General features: G+C 35.3%; 1 protein-coding gene across 30 annotated transcripts in view; it reads right to left on the bottom strand.

Moving 5' to 3' along the window:
* ATRNL1 (attractin like 1) overlaps nucleotides 1–25,005 on the bottom strand; it is a 519,713-nt gene that overhangs the window by 387,598 nt on the left and 107,110 nt on the right. For 27 of the 30 annotated variants that reach the window (XM_083844108.1, XM_083844135.1, XM_083844109.1 and 24 more), the window contains 5 exons: nucleotides 24,024–24,207; nucleotides 21,379–21,533; nucleotides 9,583–9,667; nucleotides 7,538–7,746; nucleotides 5,031–5,149 (listed from right to left, as the gene is read on the bottom strand). In XM_083844108.1, coding sequence (XP_083700234.1) covers nucleotides 5,031–5,149; nucleotides 7,538–7,746; nucleotides 9,583–9,667; nucleotides 21,379–21,533; nucleotides 24,024–24,207 — 752 coding nt within the window. Of the gene's footprint in view, nucleotides 1–5,030; nucleotides 5,150–7,537; nucleotides 7,747–9,507; nucleotides 9,668–9,936; nucleotides 17,136–21,378; nucleotides 21,534–24,023; nucleotides 24,208–25,005 lie in introns of those variants that run through there. The other 3 variants (XR_014586744.1, XM_083844127.1, XM_083844129.1) reach the window with 3 other exon arrangements.

Below are 25,005 nucleotides of genomic sequence, written 5' to 3'. Positions count from 1 at the left end.
AAATGAGAAATTCAGAGACTGCTACTGGAGATACAGGTGCAAGTTGGCCACAGTTACAGAAGGAACACATCCCCCTGTTAGCCACAAGCAAAAATGCCATGCAGACTGGACGCAGGAGTACCTCAGCTATGCTTCTTCCTGTCACCTTCTCCCCAAACACGGAAAGCACAAGCACTTCACCTGAAAAGATACATCTCCGACTACTCTGACCAGAAGTGTTACATATATGTGCTTCTGCCTGGTGTTCTTCATCCCAATTATTTTCGTTTTCAAATTAGTCGGCCTCCCTTATGTATGCTGTTTGTTACAGTAAAACAGTAGGTATTTTAATAAGTTTAACTATGTAAGCTTGCAGAATAAGAGATGAAATTTTATACAGAAAGTCTTTCTTTTCAAATTTTTCCAGGGACTTGTATGGTTTTGAAAGGAAAGCATTTACTTTCAACCAACAGTGAAAACAATTTTTCACGTTAAGACTGGCATTAAATTACTGCTGCATTTCAATCCTTCAAAAATATTTTCTCTAAGTAATATGGGAATAAGTTACTTTAATTGCAAACTTTTAGTGTGGGCTATTAAAATTCCTATAAACTGAAGGATTATAGACAACACAGTAGAAAAACAGTGCAGCATATTGCTACAGCTACTATCTGCAGTGACTGCTTCAATTTTCACTGTAGAGAAGTATAACAAAAGCAAGGACAGAAGGAAGACATTTCTTGTTAATTCCTTAAGCCTACCTTTCAGGACTTCGTTTATATCTGAAATGAAGTTTGGTGTGGAGACAGGAAAGGGAAAGAGTTATGCTGAGGATATAAAGAAGCAAAACTAATTTGTTTTGATACGGAACTAGTGAAGCACTTCCCATTGTTTCCCAAAGAACGGGGTGAGAGAGGAGATGAAGTGGGTTGAAGAAAATGTTTAAAAAAAAAAAGGGGGAGACAGGGAAGGGAAAACCATGCCTACAAAATTCTGACAATTTAAAAATGAAAAATAAATCAACATATTGTCTGGTAATATCCTACATGTATACTTTAATTTTTTCAAGATTTTTAGCATATAAGCCTAGCAGCACTTGAACTGATCTCAAGTGAAAGGGTCATGGTACTTACCTAAACCCAGCTCACCCTCCTCTTTCACAAGCACATAGCTTAAAGAAGACTGGCAAGCAGGAGGGATTCTAGCACTTTCAAGGCTTGAATGCATTCACAGTTTTTGAGTATGCCTACAGGTGTGTGAAAAGTACATCTGCAAAAATAAACCAGCTTTATGGCCACACTGACTTGTCATATTACTGCCCTTACAGATGATTACTCTCTTAATACGTTAAGGGTCTCCACCACTTTATCATCCATTATTTTGCTTCATTTCTGAAGAGTAAAAATAATTTTTAAAAAAATTTACTCTAAAATTCAGGCCATCTCCTCTCCTTCTCAGTAAAGGAAGCTTTGCCTTTTGTTGCAGCTGGCCAACACTTTTCAGTCTCTGTCCATTTTATTCGTCACAAGTTACAAAAAGATTTTGTTTTCATGGGATAGCTCCTCCCTGAGGAGCAGGCCAATTGTTTGCTTACTCTTCAATGTTAGTACTTCAAGTAAAATGACACCATATGAAGATACAGCAACTCAAAAAGAAATAATCTTTCCACCAAAGACCTGGTTTTTGTTTTTAAAGATTTGAAAGTAAAATTGTAAAATTAACAGGATTTTTTTTTTAGAATATTTCCATTATAGAATATGAATACAATCAGTTTTCTGAACATAATCAGTGAGTATCACTGCTACAGTATGCAAGATAAAGTTTTTCATATGCAGAGGTGTAAAGTGAATATAACTTCATAAAAAATTAATCATATCTACATCATCATCTTCCTCTATCAAAAAACAGGCAAAACACATCAGAATCACTAAGGACCAGGAAGACACTTAGGATATCAGACAATACAAGCGAAAATTGTCGAAATGCAATCAATGCAATGACCAGTGAACTACTGGTAAAAGTCAATACAATCTACCCAAAAATCAGATAACCACAAAAAATCACAAGCAGGACACACATTGTTTGTTTGTTTGTTTTTGAAGGAAACAGAATGAAGATGTAAAACAGAGAAGATAAAGAAAAAAGCAATGACAGAAAGCTATTTCCTATAATTTTAGAAAAGGGTGGCATGCTGTGCTTCAAGGAAAAACAGGAATGCAATCCTATTAGGTTTCACAAGTAATATTCACATAATATTCCTGTTTAAAAATCCATTGTTGCACTGGATGCAAGTACCCATTGAACAGCTTGCAAGAGGAGGTTATACAGAGATTAGTATGACATATTTCATGAAGTCTGTACTCTGAGTATGTAGTATTAATGAGATTGTAACTCACTTCAGCCCCTGTAGCAAACCAGTATCTGTACTTGCACATTTTTGAATCAAGGGAGAGTAAGTGATCTTGCCATTTTTAGCATTCATCAGTAACAAAGATAAAAATGAAATACCATTTTTTATTTTGCATACAAGCATTACGTATGACTACAGAATAAATTCAGAGCATTACGTAAAACCACTGTAATCAGTCTGGGAAATTTCAATGGCTCAATTTCTCAAGACAACCTTCAAATTTTTATTATAACAGAAACAATATCTAATAGACACATTTAGTGGTTAAAAAAAAAAGTGACAAGGCACTATAGTTAGCATTCTGTTCAATCTACTCACTAGCCAAAGACAAATTTCAGTACCATCTTGAACCTTTCCACATATTTTAAGTCAACTGTTTCCCACTTGGGTAAGACTGAATAAGCCTTCATCCCTCAACATTTTCATAAGGTACAATGGGTCAATTAAGATCATAGTATGCACAAGTATTCCTTGTAGCTGGGTGTTTAGTGGGGAATAAAAAAAAAGAATCCAGCTTGCTAGTGCTGAAACAAGCCAGGCCTCCAGAACAATGTGGCATTGAAAGCATCTGCTTACAATTACACTAGATATGAGTATTATGCTATACTTTGATGATCCACACAGTAGTGCCTGCACAGTAGTGGAATAGAGCATCCTGTTAATGCGCTGACTCACATCAGATGGTGAGCATAGGCAGGTACATGTGTATCATCAGTGCATTAGTACTACTTATGAAGTCCATCTGCCCAAACAGCAGAGTTATTTCAGGGAAATTTCCCTGTTTTATAGCCCTTCCCATCAGCAGAACAGTCACTGCTTTGCAAACATCCATGACCATCAGGCCAATGCCAAACTGATTGCCAACATATCTTCAGTATGCTGGCCAGTTTCAGTGGAGAGAAAACAATGGATTCTGAAACATTATTGTCTATCTCATACTGGATGTTCTAAGATCTAAGCAATAAATCAAGGACTCTGCACAGCTGCAAAAAGAGTTTCTCCTTGTGGTATTCCTGAGTCCTCAGCTTGTTACCCCACAGTACCATCACAGTACTGTCAAAACATTTTCATATTGTGGGCCTAGTCCAGAAGTTGCAGTCTATGAAAATGGTTAATCAGCCTGATCTGTGCCATTCCTCCACATGGTGCCATTCTGTTGATGCTATTTTGGTAGGTTTATGTGGATAGCTGCAAAATTCCACCTCCATAGCCTCCCAGCCAATACACCAATTTTGAAATTTCTTCTCAGAAATCGTTTGGATGAATTTTCACTATCCCATTCTTTACTATCCCAACTCCACTCACAGCCTTTTCTATCCACTTTAAACCCTGGATAAAAGGTAAGAAATGATATAGAGAGGACTGGTGCATCAGTTGCTAATTAAGCTGACAACCTTGGTTATGAACAGTTATCAAAGAAGGATATTGAACTGAGAAACCTGTTCTAAAACAGCCAGTGCTCCACATTTCTCAGGGATGAAGACAGTCTGCTCCTTAGCAACTATTCCTTGCTTGAGTTGAAAGCCATGGCTTGAAAATTGGCACTTAACACATTATGCTGTGTTAGGAAAGGAAGAGCCCTTGTAGGTTACAAAGGAAACTAACCATCAGAGCCTGGAATATGAAATCACGCTGGCAGACCGTTATAATATGGCTGCTGATGAATTTACTTCTGCATTGCTTTTATTAGCAGTGACTGTCTACAAACGCCAGTGACTGGAGCTGGCTCTACTCACTCTGAATGGGCAAGCTTTGTGTCAGAGTCAATCCAACTCACACCTTAATTTGTCTGTGTGGAGAAAAAGATTTATTTGCATCATATTCAAATGAGAGAGCAAGCCACTTTTCCTAATGGAAGCACGTAAAGAAAGGATTTTGAACTCCAGTACAGGTGGTGTCTGGAACTAGCAGAAAAATATAGGAAACAGATTTTATCAAGCTAAAAAAAAATATTACAAGCTTCTCAAAAATCAAATGAACAAGCAGGAGATGCAGCAGATGGTGGAGAACAAAGTATAAAGCATGGTTGTAAGCAACTTTAAAAATATATATATATAAAGTTCTTTAAATCTGTAGGTATATGTTCCTTATATTTACACAGATCAGAACAATCTTACCAAATCATCACAAACTGCTTGGTCTCATGTTGACAAAGGCTCATACTCCTTTAATAAAATGATAAGCAACTTTATGACAAATAAAAACATTTGTGTGATGATCAGTGATCTGAACATCAGAACTAGAAAGACTGACCTGGTTTTGTTTGATAGGAAAAAAATAAAAAAAAAACTGCCACACTTCATCTGATTCCAGACTTTCTGCCTGCATACTGTATGCAGCTCATAATAACTCAGGAACATTCCAAATGTCATTAATTAGGAGATAATAGTATTTGTCTTGAGAGATATACAGAGGGCTAACACTACCATAATTTTTTTTTTTCCTGGAATGGATGTCTTTGCTGTAGTCCAACTCTGCCCTCTGCAAGATTTTCACTGCAAAAGCCAGGCAAATGTGATTATGTTCAAAATAAGGTACTATTAATCTACTATTCCACTTTCATTTGGTGTAACAGGCCTCTGGTTTAGCTAGGAAAAAACTACAACATTAATAACATGATCATAGACTTGCAGAGACTCACCATGCTACAGTTACTGTTTGCTGAAATGCACTTCTTGTCGTCACACCATTGGCACCCGTTTGTATTGGCAGTACAGCTTGCACAGTCTGCGTATCGGTAACATCTGTCATCTGCAACAACTGTAATACAAATGAAAGTCACAAAGAAACATCACGCTGAAGGAGAATAGTACCACATTTTAAACACTTGCTTAGAGTATCTTCTGTTATATCCTTTATTTGAACTGTAGCTATTAATTATTACTCTTTTAAAAATTCCTCCAGTAACAACCACATTTGAAGGTTCATAAGTCTCAGATAAACTGGAGGAATAGTTACTGATTTGTAGCATGTAAGCACTTTTAGGACAGTGTATAAATTCAGTTTGTCATAAAGTTTCTTAAATTATTGATTGTTCACTGCTTTAATACAGAAGGCAGTTTTTCTTCAGATGTTGCTTTCCGATAAAAATATAGATCACTATGCAAGAAGGCAATGGTAAAAGTTGTAAATAAAATATCTAAGATGGCTATTAGGAACTCACAAATATTTAAGTCTTCCTAAATTAATTTATAAACCTAATAAAGGTTGGAAATTTAGAGAGTTCTACCCTTTCTGTAGAAAAAAAAATCTTGGAGGAAAAGGTTCATGGTAAATACTTAACACTTTTAAGACTTGGACTAAAATGTATGTTATTTACAAGAGTTTGAAACACAGAAATGCTTACTTCTGTTAAAAGGAAGTTAAAAATTGCGAAATCACCGCGACCCAACCAGGAGAAGTCCTACCACCTCCTACACTGATTACTGTCTTTAACACTTCTACAGTTATGCAGAGGTCTTGGGATCATACAAGTTTAAAAGATTCCTTCGCCAGGGAAGGCTTGTTGTACAAGAATTGATCTTTTACAAACCAACTAACGTTTCTGCTTATCTTTTAATATCATCAATTTCTCACATGATGCTCTCAGGTAACACTTGAGCCAAGTGGTGTAAAAGAATATAAAGAAGAGTTGGCTTTTGGCAGAACATTACCACCTGAAACTGCAAGGATTCAAGGATTTGACAGCATCAAAGCAGCGATGTCCATTTAGCAAGGATTTTGACAGGTCCACATAGTTTCTTCAGAACTGCAATTCTCAATACCTTGTCTCTTGTATGTATCTTCCATTTTGGAAACTGGGCTAACCTTTTTTATTTTGTTCAGCCTGACTTCATTTTATTTCCTTAAATCAGCTTTTTTTTTTTTTTTTTTTTTAGGAAAATAAGATCCGCTTTCATCTGTATTATTTCTGAATTAATAGTCTTAAGATTCATCTTTTCATAAGGAGCTGAAACTTTCCAGATTCAAGATCTCCTAATATTATGAAACAGTACAAAAGCAGTTCATCAGGAAACTACCCAGATAAACTTTTTGTTATATAACGCACCCTTTTTCAAAGTTTGCAAATTTATATCTTGTTCAGAAATAAATAAAAGCTAACAGAAAAAAAAAAGTCTTGAAGCACTAAAAGCAGAGCTAATAATTTGTTAACAAGCACTGAAAGTAGACTGGCAGTTGACTAATATGGCAGTTTGTACATTTAGGGCACAGCCAAAGTTTGGTTGGTTGATGATTTTGTACTATGCTGCAAGGAAAGATGTGAAGATAAAATTTATGTAGCACTGATACATATTCTGTTCGTGTAAGCTAAGATTGACACTTTCACAAGGAAGTTATTTATGATGTGACAAAACCTTAGGAATAAGGTGCTACAGTTATTCGTAATGCTCAATTACTGTTTCAAATAATATGGCTATCACAACCTCACAGCCACACAGAAATTCACCAGGCAAACTGACATAGCATAGCAAAGGGCTTCTTTGTCTTAAGTTTGTTTCCAGCTGTATCCATGCTATTCTATGCTACAGAAATATTCCTACTGATATGTAATCTACTTGAAACAGTGATGTCTTCCCTCCTGTTACTGGCATATAGAGACAGAACTATGCAATATGCCTGTAATGCTAGGTATCACCTGCAGGGGCCAGCTGTGCTCTGACCGCTGAATTCTTGGAATTAGAACAAAATGAGGACTTTTATTTATGTGTATATGTGTGTGTGTGTATGTATGTCCATTCCAGGAATATATCCATTCAAGGTAGAGAAAGAGGAAAACTGATTTGAGACATTACCTCAAAGCCCAAGCTTCAAGTGCTTCGAAAACAATAAGCCAAATTCAATCTAATGTAATTTTATGTAAATTCTTCTCTTTGAACCTTCTTATGTTTTGTATTCCTTATGACCTTATGCTTGTGCTTTTCTGCACCTACTTGAAGAATGTTTATTAAAAATCCCCAAATAACCAAGAGTGTAATGATTGTAGAACTTATTCCCCAGATCTCTTGCATTGGGTATTCTTGGAGAAGAAACATCTAAACAGTCTAGCCCCTATTTCCACCAATTTTTTTTTCCTGTTTTTATTTCGTCACACCACCCCAACCCCATCTCCTACACTGCATTGACACTTTAAGACTAGAAATCACTTACCTGTTTTCTTAGGACATTTTGCTCGAAGTATGTTGTTGGCATTTCCAGATTCCCAGGATTCACAATGTTTCTTGTTCCACAGACACCTTATCCCTGGACGAGCATTCTTACACAGCTCTTCATCTCTGAATGCTTCACAGTTCGGAGGCTTGTATACGAGGATGTCATTCAAAAGAACACTTGAAAAGCCTCCAAATATGTACATTGACCTATTAGGAAAAAGCAAGTAAATATAACTTACAGCAGCTATAAATAAATTTTCTTGTTTTCTTTAGCTGTCCTGATAGGTAATAAAAAATAACACATTATTATAAAAAACATTCTTCAGTTCTCTCTAATCAAGACTCTGTCAATGGTTCCATTATGAAGATTGATAAGTTTTTCTTTGTAATTCTCCACAGAAGTTTAGATTAACAAAAAAATTGCTCAATGTTAGCTGTGCTGTATGTATTAGACAGTGACACATACCAAACGTCTGGAAAGAAGAAAGAATGGCTATAGAGGAAACAGTACTCATTTTTGGAGTTAGATAATAAGAGAACAGTGGGCAGAAATGGGCTGCAAGAAGTACGAACATTTTTTCTTCAACATTTCCAAGACTGCAAGTAATAATCAGGAGATGGATATTTGGTTTTCTTAGTGGATGTTTGGTATTTTCTTGACGGATATTTGGTATTCTTTGGTACCATTTCCAGCACAGTAACTGCTGACATCAAAGCCAGAATAGACTTGAGACCTTACTCCTTTCCTTCCCTTTAACATTAAGAAAGAACTTGCATATCTGTTGTATACTCTTAAAATAGAATAAATCATATAGTTACCAATAACAGAAACCTTTGGAGAGTATCTCATATTGCATTATTTTCTATCTACATAAAACCCGTCTAGAAACATTAAGTTCTAGAAAAGAAACACAAGCATTTTCACTTGAATCTTATTCACTCAAAAACCAAATTTTTCAAAGTATCAGACATAGCTTAGATGTTTTAAAACACAGATCAAAATGTGAAAAACCACCAGATGCTAAAATCTCTCATTCCAAACATTTTCTCTTAATGGTGTAATCTGCTGATTAACTTCAAGTGCTATGCACAGAATTGCAACTTGGTATTATTTTTGTTAAAATCTGTTAAACTCTTATTTGAATTATTATTTATGACCATTATTTCTGACCTAGATATTATTCCTGCATAGAGGACCCATAAATTGCCTTAAATATATACTTAAATCCTAGACTTATACGGATGCTGAATAACTTAGAATGATCCATAGCACACATTATGGGACAGTCATCTGTAGTATTGCAACTGTCAGATATTAAGTCATTTAGCAACCAGAGAAAATTAAAAAAAAAAAAAAGCAAACCTGACTAGTTTTCTACAACTTTGCCATCACAAAGGAGACATTTGTCCTACAATTTTATCTTTGTAGGTTGGAGCTGGGGAAGCTGAGAGGCACTAAATCCAGCAAACTCCAGATCCATCTCCTGTTTCTATGCAATGATTTATTGAGCAATTCTACTCATAGCAAATGACATGAAAGCATGCAATAAACTTTATATAGTCTGATGGTTGCAGGCTTCTCCTTTTCCTGCAAGTGGTTGATGATGATTACTATCAGCATCTTCAAAATCTGGCTTTTCCCCCAGTAAGTAAATTTCAGTTACATGTTTTTGACTTTATGATTATAGAAGAACAAGGACTCATAGTATGCTCAAAAGAGAAAAATATTTCTCCCATTACACCTAAGTGACAATCATAGTTGGTACTGAATTTCAAATTCACTGTACTTCATAATATTGGGAAACACCTCAGTACACTAAAAAGTTCATATAAAATGCCACTGAACAGGTTCCATAACATGCCGAATTGCTAATTAGCACTACTGATTACTTAAGACATGTAAAGCCACTGCTAAGCACTATTTTTCATGTTAATAAATTATACTAGTTATATGTCATTGAGCCATACTTCACACGGAGATAATTGCGGACAGTTTTTCATTCCCAATGATGGTCAGGAAAATTTAAAATATGCTTCATTTACCCATTACTGACAACAGCAGTGTGACCAAATCTGTTGACATCTCGGTGCAGATTAGGTTTTGGTAAAATCTTCCATTCGTCACAAGCTGAAAGTTGAAATGAAAGCATATGGTATTACACAAAATAATCTCAACATTTTCAGAAAAAATACACAAAATTGATTTTTTCAGACACTACTGTATTTTAAGTATTAACTAACTTTATTCCCTATGTAGCTGAGTTTAACTGCTTTGATCTGGGAAAGGAGGCTATCTTCTTCCAAAGTTCTTATGTGCTTTTATTAGCTATCAGTCCCACCAACTCTGAAGTACAATTTCTGATTCTGATATGTTTAAAACCATTTCATAGTATTAGCTTCTGTTTTTTTCCTTAGGTAAACACTAAGCTGCTGTTTTCTACTCCAAGAAACATGCATGCCCTACAGAAATCAACAGGCAGACAAGCTCCCGGGCATACAGTAAGATTGCGTGGAGTACTTCAGGAAACCTCAGACTTTCCAGATTGTTAATGCAATTATCACACAGGTTGATTTTTACTTAGTATTTCTGAATTACTGTATATGATTCTAATGACAACCATATCTAAATAAGGTATACTGTACACTCATCAGCATTTATTTTTTGTTTGTTTAGAATGGAATAATTTACACAAGATATAAATCCAACTGAAAAGGAATATCAGAGACCACGTAGTTCAAGGAAGTCTGCTTACAGTTAAAATAATACTAATTAAAAAGAAATCTTATCACCTCTTCTCTATCACCCTCAGCTTGAAACAACAAGATATTAGGAAATCTAAGAGGGACAACTTGCAAGTAAGGTCAGTGTTATACAGAACCTAGGTCATAGGTCACTCTGGCTAGACTGATCCCATTCTCATAGCCACTGTCAGAACAGTTCACCTCTTGCTAGAGCTGCTGTTCTGGCACTTCTAAAGCAGAAAACCATTCTGCTCTTTGTCTGTTTAGCGTCCTGTTACAATACCATGCTGAAACAGGTTGGTGGATTTGGCACATGACAGAAGGCAGGAGAGCATAGCTACGGGCAAAACTGCAGTAATAAGCAGCTCAATTGACTTCAGCTTCCACAGAATCACAGCCTGAGCCCATGAAAGTCAGAGCAAGACTGTGGCTGCAATAGATAAATCAATTACATCTTTTTATAAATTGGAAACAGAAACTAAAAGCACATCATTACCAGAGTAATACAGATGGTCCAAACAGCAATAATTTCAACAAGAGATGGTGGACTCTGAATTTAATAGTTTGAAGAAAAAAAGTGTGGAAAGTTGTGTTCACTGTCTTATAGGACCGATAGCTGCCACAACTGCCAGAATCCCTCCCCTTTCTCAACTTCTACCTTCTGTCACTGCTGAAATTATCATAATATGATGATATTGTAAATACACTTCAGCTCTCATAACTTCCTTTTGATTTGCTCTACTGAAATAAAACAGTGAAAGTACATATATGACAGAGAGATGGTTTTGAGCCGTTTGCACAGAAGAGATCACAGTACTAGGGGTATTAGAGCACCAATTAACTGTCTATAATAATAAGTTTCAGAAGAAGATGGGAAAATATATAAATATAAAAGTTAAATATAAATATAAAAGATATATATTATATAAATATAAAAGTTGTGTATTCATATCTCAGCCTAACACTGGCATTTGATGCCTCTATAGAGTTTCTTGCTGCTATAAGTCATTGTGTGTTAACAGAAGCAGCATGTTTGAACTCATATGTCAACAATGGTAAAGGAAACATTAAAAAAATACTAAATTTTCATCTGATCTAGGAAAAGCACTGCACATCATTTTTGTATGTGTACAAACATACACAAATATAGAATGTTTCCCGCACTTAGAAAGTTATTTAAGAAAAAAGACGGATTTAACACTGAAAGAAAACCATAAAACCATAATAAAGGCTGGTTTTTCAGATAAGAAATCCTTGAGGGCTGGAAATATAATAACTCCTAGCTTACTGATGGTATTTGTCAAACTGGCAGGTCTTTTCAACAGAGCACAAGAGGAAAGGGGGTGGGAAGCATGTTACAAATAGCCTTCTCTCTTATCTCCTCCTAGCCTTCTCAGTGACTACTGAAGACTGAACAGAGCATTGTACAAGAAAAGTCCATTTGTTGAGCTTTAAATTCCTAATCAGAATTTCTCTGTGCAGGTTGGTTGATGTGAAATACAGATAGTTAACGAACTGGTGTTTCGTTGTTCTTTTTTTTGTTGTTGTTGTTGTGTGTTTTTTTTTGATATAAAATCAAACAGGATTCATCCATGCCTGTTATCTTCAAGCTTCTGAAGATTTCAGAGTATCTAAATCTCCAGACTTAGTGTACAGTGCCAAGAAGAAAGTGACAAATAGCAAACACAGTGTTATTTCCAACATTATTTATCGATATTACAGCCTTCTCTGTGTAGTATTTGTTGCATTAAATCTAATAAGGATGGTAAGTTCTAAGGAATAAACAATAAAATAACCTTCCTCTGCAAAATATCATGTACTCTTACAGTACTATGCAGGTAGTGAGTGGGAGATAAATTCTGTTTACCATTTTGTCTGCGTGTAACCAAGTATAACATATGGCACATAGAAACGTATACTGCTTTTAACAGTAACAGCTATTAAGTAGAAAAAGGGATGATAGTTTTTATTCCATATTGGTGAGCAGCATGTGTAGTCAGTGAAAAGTACAAGGAGGAATACAAAGACTTTCCTTCCTGTTGGTAAGGCTTCAACTTCAAGAACAAATTCTACACGTAAAGGAAAAAGATGTGTACTCCTCCTTCGCGTAGATTAAACGGTTGCAAGAGGATACAGAAATGGCACTGAGACTGGATTCACCATTCAACCAAATTGCGTATATGATAAAAGATAAAAACACCAGAGACTTGCACCACGTTTGAGGCAACCCAGATGATGGTAGCAGAGAGAAAACCTCAGATGAATTTTGCCCTGGAGAACACGCTGCAGGGTACACTCTCCAAAGTGAGAAGCCTCAACACCTACACTTTTTCCAATCACCTACATCTATTTCATGCCTGAATTAAGTTAAAGTGCTTTTGAATGCTGTACAAGTTCAGCACCTAACTGCCCACAATTCAAATTCTGATTTACAAAAATCTGAAAACAGCACATCTATAAGCTATTTTTAGAGGTGACTACTCACCTTTTTCATCATCTGATTTCTTATATGTACTATGGACACCTTTTACTAAATTATTGTTAATGAACACAAAAGTCTATGAGAATGACCCTGAAAAACCTGACAACTCACTCCCAAAACTACAAAATTTTGTAAGCAATAGAGAAGAGCAAAGAACCAAAATATACCCTTTGCAGAAAACATTATAGAAACTCAGGAAAAAAAAATAATATAGGCACTGAACACAAGAGAAGATGATTTACATCTCATCTTCATGTTCCTCCCCTACCCAATGCTGCAATCAAGACTGAGCAGCAGCACCATGCCCACTCAGAGCTGGAATCTGACGAGATACTCACACTGTTTCTAATAAAGAACTGAAAGGGCTCATACTTCCAAAATATGATAAAAGAAAAAAAAAAGACTTATTTTATGTAATTTTATAGCAGTTAGAGTAATGACCCGAGATGCAGGAAAAACAGGTTCATTTCCTACCCAATGGGATTTAAACCTACAGCTTTTATCTCCAAAGAAACTGCTCTAACCTGTCAAGCTAGGTTACTCGTCACTACTCCAAGTTAATGCTGTTCCACTGAACAGGAGAGAAAAAAAAGAAAAAAATTGTCAGAAATAGGCATTGCTCTAGCCTAGCAGCTGGGACAGTCCCTGAAAAAGGGACAGACAGTGTTCTATACTTTATTTACGGAATTATATCTGTATTTCTGAACTGGCAGGCAGGTTTAGTGATAACCTTACCTGTAGCTCCAAATGTAGTAAAAGGTTTATAAAACTGCACGCTATACATTTACTTTACCAAATAGTTTCTCAATTTTTATGTATTTAAATAATTTGAAATGCTAGTCCATTGACTCTGCTCAATCCTATGTAACTCAGCAGTGCAGCCTTATGACATGTAGAATCCCATGTCAGATTGGGTGTTCTTTTTATGTATTGCTAAGAACCACTCAGTTTAGTAGATTTATATTGGGCCACCACTAAGCATTACAAGAAAACCTATTTTTAATATGGGAAACAATATATAATGCATCTTGACAACTTGATATCAAATTAAGTGAATAAAACATCTAAGATCCTTGCCAACAATTTTAATTTCAGTGTACAAGTATTTGTTAAATATTCCATACACTACCCACATTTTTAATTTTAATTCTTTTGCAACTATTTGAAAATACATCATTACGTTATAAACGGGATGAAAATTCTGGGCTAAACTTTGACTCCCAAAATCTATCTAGTATTATTTTAACTATTTTCTATTTCCAAATTTAGTGAAAAGGTTTTCTTTTTTCCTTTTTTTTTTTTTTTTTTTTTACCATTGGGTATTTATTAACAATCTGCAAAATATTTTTTTCTTTCCACCAAAGCCAAAGAACTTACTAATTACAAAAATAGAATAATTTCATCAGATTAATCAAATTCATGCTGCTGTATTGTAGCCACTATTAGCCTCAGGGACATTACAACATTATACTCCAGAAAACACAGGACTTGTCTTCAAAGTAGAACGCATTGGTCATGCTTCTGTCTTTTCCTTCCTTTTTATTCCTAATAAAAACGGCAGCAAGAATTCCTTCCTCTTTTTGCAAGTGAACATCATTTTTAAATGACACAAGAGCTGAAATACAGCAATAGCCAGGAAATTGGTCTTATCAATGCTATAAAGTATTCAAACAACTTCATAAAGGTACAGAAGGAAACTGTACAGAAGAAACTGTACAGAAGGTATATGTATGGGAGAAGGACATTTTTTCCTTGTGTTCAGATTTCAAGGGTCACATCAGGATAACATTTGGTAACCACACATTTAACCTGCTGTTTAACTAACAAATCTATTTAGAAGAACAAACAAAGCAACAGACAGAGAGGTAAGTGGTGCTTATCTGTTTAGAAACATTTAAGCATCCAGGTTTGGGGAATGAAGAAGCATAATGAAGCAAGATTATCACATGTGTTGGCAGTACATCTTTCTTCTGTCGTCAAATAATTCTTTCTTGCTGACAATTTTTTCTCTCATTACAGTTACATGAACTTTGGTAGGAAGGTCAGGAAAACTCTGGTAAAAGCAGAAGCATTAGTTTTAGAAAGTAAAGGCACAATACTTCTGCCTGGTTCGTTTTTGGGGGGAAGGAAGGAAATCCAGACAACTAACCACAACTAAACAAACATCTAAATCACTATGAAAGTTAGGGAGAAGCAGAAAACTCATTTTCCAATTCACTCACACTGAACAATGTTTTTTTTATTATTATTATTCAGATAATAAACTCCTTACTCTCAGCAAACCAGACAGGCAAACACGTTTGAAACAGTGTGAACTGAATTTTAACTATAGATCTAACATGCACAACAGAGTCTACATGGTCTACATGTATAAGAATGACTCCAAAGCAATATTAACAAAAAAAAAGTTCCAATATTAAAGGCAGAAATTAGCGCATTATATTATTAGGGCTTTGCTTTTCTAATTGTACAGTGATACAGAAGTAATTGCTGCTATGGACTGCACCAGAACTACATTTATGACTTCAGTACTCAGCAACACATAAAACAATCTATGACAGACACCGTTTTTACATTTTCTTTGTGGTAGCTTATTGATAATCCATTTGTAATTTTGGAAGAAGGGACAACAGTCCAAATATATATTTTTGCATGGAGGAGAAAAAAATCTTATTAGTCATTTAAGTTCACTAGTTTTGTGGATGACAAAGACAAGAGTTAAAAGCAATTTATTTTACAAGCATGTTATGAATAAACAATTCATTTTATTACAAAAATAAAAACGATATGTTTGATTTCAGGTGACATTAAAGTTAATCAATTCTGAATATTTTTTTCCAACAGGTAAAAGGAAGAAGCTTTATATTTTAGAAACAACATTGTTTTTCACAAACTATTGAATTCATGTTATTTACTCAATAATAAACTATCAGCAGAAAACCAGAATGTAATAAGGCCTAAAAAAGAAGCCTTGCAGAGTACATTGTCTTAAGTGTATTCACTCACTGCCCTCTCCCCTAGACACAAGCAATCGTGCAATACAGCTACCACTAGGAGAGGGCATGCGAGCAACTGCCACGTTCCAGTGATTTGGGATTGGGTTTGTTTTGGAATTTTTGTTGTTGGTTTGGTTTGGTTTTTAATTATTATTTTTTTTTTTTTGAAATTCTCTGTCAGTCATTCTGCCCAAATTTCTAGAGAATCCAGATATGATACTAACTGGCATACATGAAACAAAACAAAAAAAAGACCAAATACTTCATACACAGAAACTACAAGAAGTGCCTTAGGCATATAGAAATATCTTTATTAACATTACGATTTGGCCAGGAACTAAAATGAATACCGTTACTTTTCAAAGCACTTTTTTTTTTTTTTTTAATAATATTAATCTCAGTGGTTAGAATCAGTTTAAAATTTTGGTTCTATATGTACAATTAATCAGTTAAAAAAAAAATCTGCAAACTTTGCAACTAAAACCTCATAAAATACAGTCTAAATGACTTCCTAAACTCTGGTAAGAATAGAAACACAAAAGATTTAAGCTTGGGAGGATGAGATGGTGAGGATAGCTCCTAGATCCACAGTTTTACAGGGAGGGTGGAAGAGCAAATGCTCTTGTTAATCCCCAGCTAATCCCTCAAATATTTAACCTAAAAGTTTAGACTACAGCTTGGGAATTTTTCATCTGCAGTTGAGCTGAAAACAAGTTCTTCAATATACACATGTGCATATATATACACACGTTTTACACAAAGATTTTTTTTTTTTTTTATTTTAAAAAGTCTTTCAACTGCTTCCCCTGGTTGAAAATTGAGCACTCCTTCAGACTATTAAAGCCACATGGACACATCTTTCCAAATACCCACCCCCACCACTTACATATTGCTTATAAGAGTAATTTTGGCCAACTGCCCCATGTTCCACATTTTTGAGGAAAAAAATGCTATTTCAACTGTTATATTAATTTTGAAAATAAAAATACATTTAGAGAGACAGTATCTTTCCAGTAATGCTAATATCATACAAATATATCAGATTTATTGGATGCATTCATCAACACCGTAACATCAATTATTGTGCAGCACAAGGATGTCAAACACATGATGGGCACTTTAAATCTTCACACCAGATTCACTGACTCAGAATGAAAGTGAAGAAATAGAGCACCTCTCTCTTCAGGCCAAGCCCGTTACAGAGAACAGAGCGAAGTCATATTCTTGCTGCAAACCAGACACAATCTCGGCCCAAAACTGGTTGGTATAGCCTAGAAGATGGAACATCACTCAATATTCACAGTGTATCTTCAGGTATTTCTTGGGACAATACCAGAGAGTTCTGTTACTTTCTCTTGCAGGTACTTCTGTGATTACTAGAATAACAGAAGACTGCTAACAGCAAGAAGAATCCATAATCATTTTCAGCTCATTTAGATTACACTGAAACCCATTTAGTAGCTGATCCAAATATGCTATTTTTACTCAAATTCATGCAAATATATGCAAAAGCATGTCCCCAAATTTTCCTAACTTAAGTAGTAGTCCTTGGTCATGAAGAACAAGACACCTTCACAAAGTGGTTTCATCCCATGTATAAATGTTTAACAAATTAAGAACTGCATTGTATGAACTTCTTTTCATTTCAGTCCAGTTATCGAGATACGTAATTACTATACTAACTTCTGCCAAACAATTATAATCTGAAACAAGAGTTGGTCGAGAACATTACACAGTATACAGATCCCAATGGTTCTCTCTCTGACTGAAGTATATCTTATTCTTTACACTTTTTACATAATTAAATTAATAAACGATTCAGAAAACTTCAGGACACTAGCCAGGTAGGCAAACCACACAGGCAAAGTGGTGAATTTGAGGCCATCAGTAGTTGATTCATGTGATTTTGTTCTTGAACACACACACACAGACACATACACAAAGAGAGACTGAGCTAAATAATCGACAACCTTCATACTATGAAGAAAGCATAAGCAAGGCAACAGCAATATTGACATGTGTCACACTTCCTCTCTAGTTCTATTACGTGTTTAAATGAACTTATCTGTGTGGGGTTTAGGCATTGTGAAGAACTTTAAGTCAGCAGTAATTGCCTGCTTTCTATCTATCATGTCTCAGTCTCCTAAAAGATACACAATCCTTATGTTTGTATAGTGCTAAGGAATTGGGAGAACTGGGGATATAGTTCCTAACATAGTTTCTCAACTACATAGCAAAGATAGAAGAACAAGAAAACCAAATTACTTTGAAAGATAAACACCTATTAATAGCAAAGCAACAGTTCAGGCTGATTTTCAGACACGCATCTCAACTTAATTGTCCTTTTTTGTATGACAACACACAAACTCCTTCGTGCACGTAACTCCTTGATTTCAAAACAGTTGTCACAGAGCACAGATTTTCACAAGTACTACATAGATATTTTATGCCATATACAACTAATAAAGTTCCTTTTTTAACAAAGAAAATTGCTACAAGTATACGTCAAAATGCTGTAACGGAAGAATTGAATAAACATCCTAGTTTCAACACCAAAAGTTATATCCGTAATAAGCAGAATCTTGCAAGTTGATATCCTTCAACTTCCAGCTCTTTTTTATGTATTGAACAGTAGATACAGAAAAGCTGTAAGAAACATCAGCTAAAAAGAGCAGGCCAACAAAAGCCTCCAAGACAGCCCTGTCACCACTGGCATGGTTCCTCTTTCAGCATCATGCAGGCAATAACAACACAGTCAGGAGAAAAAGCTCACCAATATGAGGATAATTTCAGGATCTTTATGGAGCTGCCAAAGCAACTTGGTGGCAAAGCCCAGAGTTAAGACATCAAAAGAAAACAAAAGCATACCAAAGGCCACACTTCTAAAGCCCATTTTATGCTGCAGACTTCTCATCATACAGTTTTTTTGCTGTTATTTAAGTAAATACATGAAGCAATGTTACGAAAATAAGGGCAGCTTGATTTTTATAGCATCTCCAAATTTGTGTCCTTAGTTAACAAATATATTCAGATGCAGTAAGCGTTTAAAATCACCGAATTCAACTCTTTCTTGGCTCATGACATGTAAGTTTAGCTGTCTAAGCTTACGCATGTAAACTAAGTTCAGTACCTAGAGAACAATGGCTGGCTCCAGAGGAGATGGAAAAAATCATTCTGTCCCAAGCTAGGTGAAACGAATTGTTCTCTGGAGATGCTTATCTCCCTCCACTGACTTCAGCAGGAGTCTAGATTACCAATTGTTATTAGAAACCAGCCTTTTAGGCAGCTAAACTTAACTGAGATGAATGTCTCCAAATAGTTATTTCACATTAATATGAAAAACAGTAAGCATTTCCATGGATAATAAAAAGCTGAAGCAAACTATCCATAAAACTATGTCACATATAATAAGAGATATAATCAAAAGTATTCCATAGCCCAACTTGAACATAAATAGTATAGGCTATATCTCTAGGATTCAGCTGGTTCCCAGACGGCACCCATTTTTTACAAGATGCAGCACAACACTCCATCATTTGCAAGGTATCTAGGAAACGTGATACTGATAACATAGTATATTTTGTCTTCCAAGCTTTGTTCAAAAGCTCATGATACATGTAAAATTCTGAAATATACTCATTCTACATTTATCTAATTCTTAATAAAATAAATATTCACTATTTTCTGTAAATGTCTGTATCTAACGTGTACCATGAGTCTGTGTGTTTAATTTGGCCAAATGAATAATACAGAAGATTAAGCTTGTATCAAATCAATCTTCATGGATTTATAATATTTTTTTTTAAGAGTAATTACTACATCTGTTTCTTTTGTACTTCACCAGCTTGATAATGCATGGAAAATGAGACTTGTAAGAAAACAAAAATACCATATTAAATATTGTAATCAACTAGAAAAACAGATATATCATTGAACCTTAAGAAGAGTGTACTACATTTTCATGATGTAGAATGAAAATGCCCTGCTGTGTGAAAGTCCAAAACACACACTTATTCAGATCCTTGGACTCATACTCTCAAGACCACTTTAAATACATAAACGTATAGCAATAAGTAATATTATCCTTTAAAATGAAGGGGGGAAGCTCTGTTTCATTCAAAAATAAAACCAGATGTAAACTGAAATTGAGGCAAAAATCAATAGCTCACACCACCAGATACCTACAAGAAACTATGGAGTATGCAATACAGGGATACAGTCAAAAAAAATGAGCTGTACTGAAAAGGCTTTATGCGCTTGCTTAGTGAACCATCAGGAAGTAGCACATATGTTCCACGTGATAAATTTACCAATTATTTTCTTATGCACCATAAGAAATAACATTCTTATGAACACATGCAGAACGGTTGATAGATACACAAACCCATAAAGAGGCATCAACTACTCCTATAAAAAGGATCATGTCTCACCCTTTGTTACAACTATAGCCAGGCAATAAACAATTGCCAAAAGGAGATGCCATCGCTACCCACGTTATTCTCAACAGGACCATGCACAAGTATTTCCCAAGCTGCTCTAACATTTCCCAATTTTTAGTTCCCTGGGTGAAATTTACTTCAACTTTTGAAGCTTCAGTCAGTGGGAACGAAGCCTGTATTCTAACATTTGTACTGCATACTCGTAGCTTTGGTAGTTCAGAAAACTGAATGTCTTGCATCTCAAAACTAAGAAATCACAAGTAGCTTAGCCACTTTCATTGCACTGTTGTCCATGGAAACAAAGCTCATCCTTAACATAACAGTGCAAAAGCATCCTATAGTTCTATTATCACCCTGATTCACTTAATGTAGTTATCCCATTAGTCTGTACTGGGGAGTTGCCCCCATAACTCCACTCCCACTCAGCAAGACTGCTCATTCTAGATTGTGGGTGAGGTATTGTTCCAACTGAAACAGACATTTATCAAGCCACTCATCCTGATCAAATAATGCTTTTTCAGTCTCAAAGGTAGGAAGCTTAATTAATATTCTCATCTGAAATGTATGGGGATGGAAGCTGGTGAGAGCAACTTGTCAGAGGAAGATATCCAGAAAAATCCACGCATCTCCACTATCATCCCCAACGTGTCTCCGTATCTCTCATTTTCAATCATGGCACTCCAATATAAGCACTAAGCAACATGTTTTCCAAACTCCCCTCAATTCCAAACCTTTTAAGGAACTTCTCAAATGTTACTTGGGTGAAAACATGTTCTTAATGTTCCATCATTGTCCTTCATTAGTACTCCGTAGGTATTAGGTATGAAGAATAAACCAACACTTGATATTTATAAGCACTAGACTGTCCTTTCAACACATTTCAAAAACAGTGAAATGCATTAACTTCCACAATTCATTTAGTAATATCTGTAATTCATAAGAGAACATGATCTTTTTTTTTTAATGTGCTTAATTTTAGCTAGTACACTTTGTCCCACAAATCAAAACCTTAAGACTTTTATGAAACAAAATGGTCTGGCTTTAATTTTACAGTATAATTTTTAAATAACTTTGAGGTGTTTGTGATCAAGACATGAAAAGAGCATGCTAGCTGGACTTGAGAAAACAATGCTATGTTGTTTAAAATTCAAATGACCAAAAACAGAGTACAAATACATACCTACGTCATATGCAAGAAAGTCAGCAGAAAAGCACTTCGCACCATTACTCAGGGAAGTATCATTATGAGTATTCCCACCAAAAATGAGCATAGCTCCATTGATTAAGACAGCTGAATGAAGATACCTTGCAAAACCACTCTCTTTCAAAATAGTCCTGCAAAGTATAAGAAAAAAGTAATATATATTAACATGCAAAAAACTATATATTCACACATACACCAAGAAAGTTTATAGATGGAAACATTCATGGATGGAAAAAATATATAATACAATGGAAATTAAAGCTATATTCAGTAAATATGATAAAATACATTCATTGTTTTTAATATTATTAATTCATTTATAATATATTTAGTATTCCTTTGAAAAACAATTGCATTTAAAATCAGTGACAACCTCACTATAGTTTTCTTCGCATGTCTTTTGCTTTACCCTGTTTCTATAGCTCCTACCTTCTAATTTACATTAATTGCTATATACTAGGCTCTGTATTGATTGTCCAGCCCTGCAACTGTTTACAAATACTTGTCTTAGTGACTAAAGGCCTAAAGAGTTTGTACACTGTCTTGGAGGAAGACAAGGATTCTGCTCTCCATAGGGGCTATATTAGCAATCCCCACAGTTATTTCAGCTACTCATTTTTCTACTTTAATCGTGCTGTCCCAGTCCCGGTTCCCCCATACAGATCTTTTCTATAGATTCCTTTCCATTTTTGCATATTGTTTGCTCCTACTGATATCAGTCACATTTTCCCCAAGATTCAACAGAAGTGTAATATGGATCGAGTTCGTTAATTCGAACACAATTTTCACTATTTATAATAAAAGCATCACTGATGAGAGCAACCTTCAGAACTCTCCAACACATAACAACCTTACGCAAATCATGCATCTCAGCACACTTTACACTGAATTCCTAATTTATGCACATATGCGTATATTTGCAAACATTAGTTCTGGTTAACTATATTAATGCCAAGTGTTGCATTTAGCTGCATGATGTTATAATGGCAATAGAAATACCCAGAAGTAAGTAGGTGCTTCCACAGTTTCAAGCCATTATCTAAGCTCAACACAACATTGCTCCCCATTACCAACTGCAACATTATGCAAATAATGCAAAGCCATGCAGGTATTACAAGCACTGTAATTCTTCATGATGTATTAGAAACAATGTTCACACTAGGAAACAACACACTGCCCCCCCCCCCCATCTTAAGAAAAAAAGCTTACGTTTAATTAATATGGAGAAATGAAAACCCATGCACCACTGAATAAAACAAGCAACCAGACTTGACTGCCAAGACCATAGAACAACCTATGAACCTCAGCCACATCAGACAAAGGACAGAAATAGAGACAGTGAGCACAAACAAATGCATGCATGAAAACAACCAAAAAAAAAAAAGGGCATATGTGCATTTGAAATCAGTTGTGATACTATCTCTGCCTTGTGCACTGCCCCACCAGTGATGCATTCAGGCTCAGCTGCCTCAGCGAACATTTTGAATACTGACTATAAGCTCACTGATACAGGAAGCAAAGATTTCGTTCCTATGTAATAGTGTCTTTGTCCCATCCCCTCAACCAGTTTTCAGTCCCATAGTAGGGCTTTCAGTGAAGGAATATTCATGGAACAAATACAACTTAAACTCTTTACGAGCTGTGCAGAATGCCACATTAGTGTAAGTATAGAAGCATTCATCATAAGTTATTAAAGTAATAATGAATAATAATATTCAAATAACTTATTTTATTGTTGAATAGACTTTCAAAGGATACAATATCGCTTTGATCCATGAATATAGTAAGAGAGTGTTAAAATTCTAGCGATTTAAAAATATATAAAAGTAACCAAAAAAATTTAATGCTTCCAGCTACCATGAACTAGTGGCATTCAAAATAGCCTCAGTGAAATCAAACCCACATATTTCTAACAGGCTGATCTGGGAGCAAGTCTTGTGTGCTTTAAGTTAAGCCATTAGCGCTCAAGGCAAACACTCAATTGCAAGACTACAATGTTCTAAGTAAGAGATCTTGATCTCAAGTCATCTTTAAGGTAAAAAATAAAAAAAAAAAAATTAAGGTCAGCTTGCATATATAACACATATGGAGCATTCGCAAGTTAAAAGAAATTGATGGACAAGGAACTGAGAAAAATAAAAATGCCAGAAAATGAATCACTAGGTTCCCTATTCAGTCAAAGAATTTTTTCCCTTTTCCTTCAGATAATTTTGTGAAAAATAACTTTCCATAGTTCTTGGAGTTCTCTACTTATTTACATAACTTGTACATGAATGTGCATCAGCCGTACATTCATATCATGTGGTAGCAGCACATGTACTGTTTCTGCATGGTGGTTATGTCTGAATAGGACAATCTTTTCTTAATTTATATGCATATATTTAGAATATATGCAAAGCTTCCTCCCTACCGTTGCTTTGGTGTGTAGCTCCATTAATCCACTGGCTCAAAGCCTAATCCCTTGCTGCCATTCTTTCATTTTGTTGCAGAGAACGTACTGTTCTGCAACATGCAAAGGACACGGAGGCTCCTACGTGACTTTACTAGAAGCTTCCTTTATGCTTATGGGTTTTTATAGAGTGAGAAATAACTTAGTTTCCCCTATTACAAATCTGACTTACCATGTTCTAGTATTAACTTCATATTTGTAAAGATCATCAACCAATCCGTATTTATTACCAGGTAATGCTTTGTATCCACCATGGACATAAACAGATTTTGTCAGTTCATCATAGACGCTAGTATGGCCATATCCACCTTGTACAATCGCTCCTTTCGTTTCTGGTACAAGCCAAGAATTTGACCCTGGAAAAAATGTACAAAAGACATAGGTTTCAGGCTTACTATTACTAGAACACCACACTGGACATTCTAAGTATGCAGGATAATTTTCAGTCTAATTCTAAAAACAGCAATAACTAGCGACCCATTTTAAGTAATTTTACACCAACGTATCAAATATTTGCAATTGGATACTATTATTAGACTGCTATAAGCTATCCTTAATTAAATCACAAACACGTGGTTGTTACAGGTACCAGGCAGCATCTCATACTCTCCCCAAATGCTCAGTTCAGCACACACACACACACAAAAAGAGATCAAACCTTTTGGAAAATATGAAACAAAAAGTTAAGATTCATTATCTTTTAACCATAATTTAGTCCCACCAGTGATGGCCCATGAGAATTAAGCAGTCCAGCTGTATGAGGAACACCTGTACTCAGTTGTGAGGAAACCAGGTGGAGAAGCCTGGCAGTAATTGAACTGCTGTGATTTGTGAGCTCACAGAAACATTTAAAAGAAGTTAGCTCTAAGTGTACATGGATACAGACACTTTGCTGGGGAATTGTAAAATGACTAAGCCAAAATCAGTCTCTAACTACTGTTTATTGGTTATTTAACTGCAAATACTCACCTGCTGGAAACTCACAAAAGGATTTGATAGTAGCTTTTTAAACTGGCATTTAAGTCTACCTTTTACGTAACATCATTAATAATTGCAGAGACAACAAATAAAACCATTCACAAAAGCTGTTACAAGTGAAGACTAAAACACAATAGGAAAATATTTTGCTATAACATTGAAAAAGGTAAAGAGAT

The sequence above is a fragment of the Anser anser genome (assembly GCF_964211835.1).
Source record: "Anser anser genome assembly, chromosome: 7".
In the NCBI taxonomy this organism is placed as follows: domain Eukaryota; kingdom Metazoa; phylum Chordata; class Aves; order Anseriformes; family Anatidae; genus Anser; species Anser anser.
The sequence above is the reverse complement of the archived record's forward strand: the minus strand, read 5'-3'. Positions and strand labels throughout refer to the sequence as shown.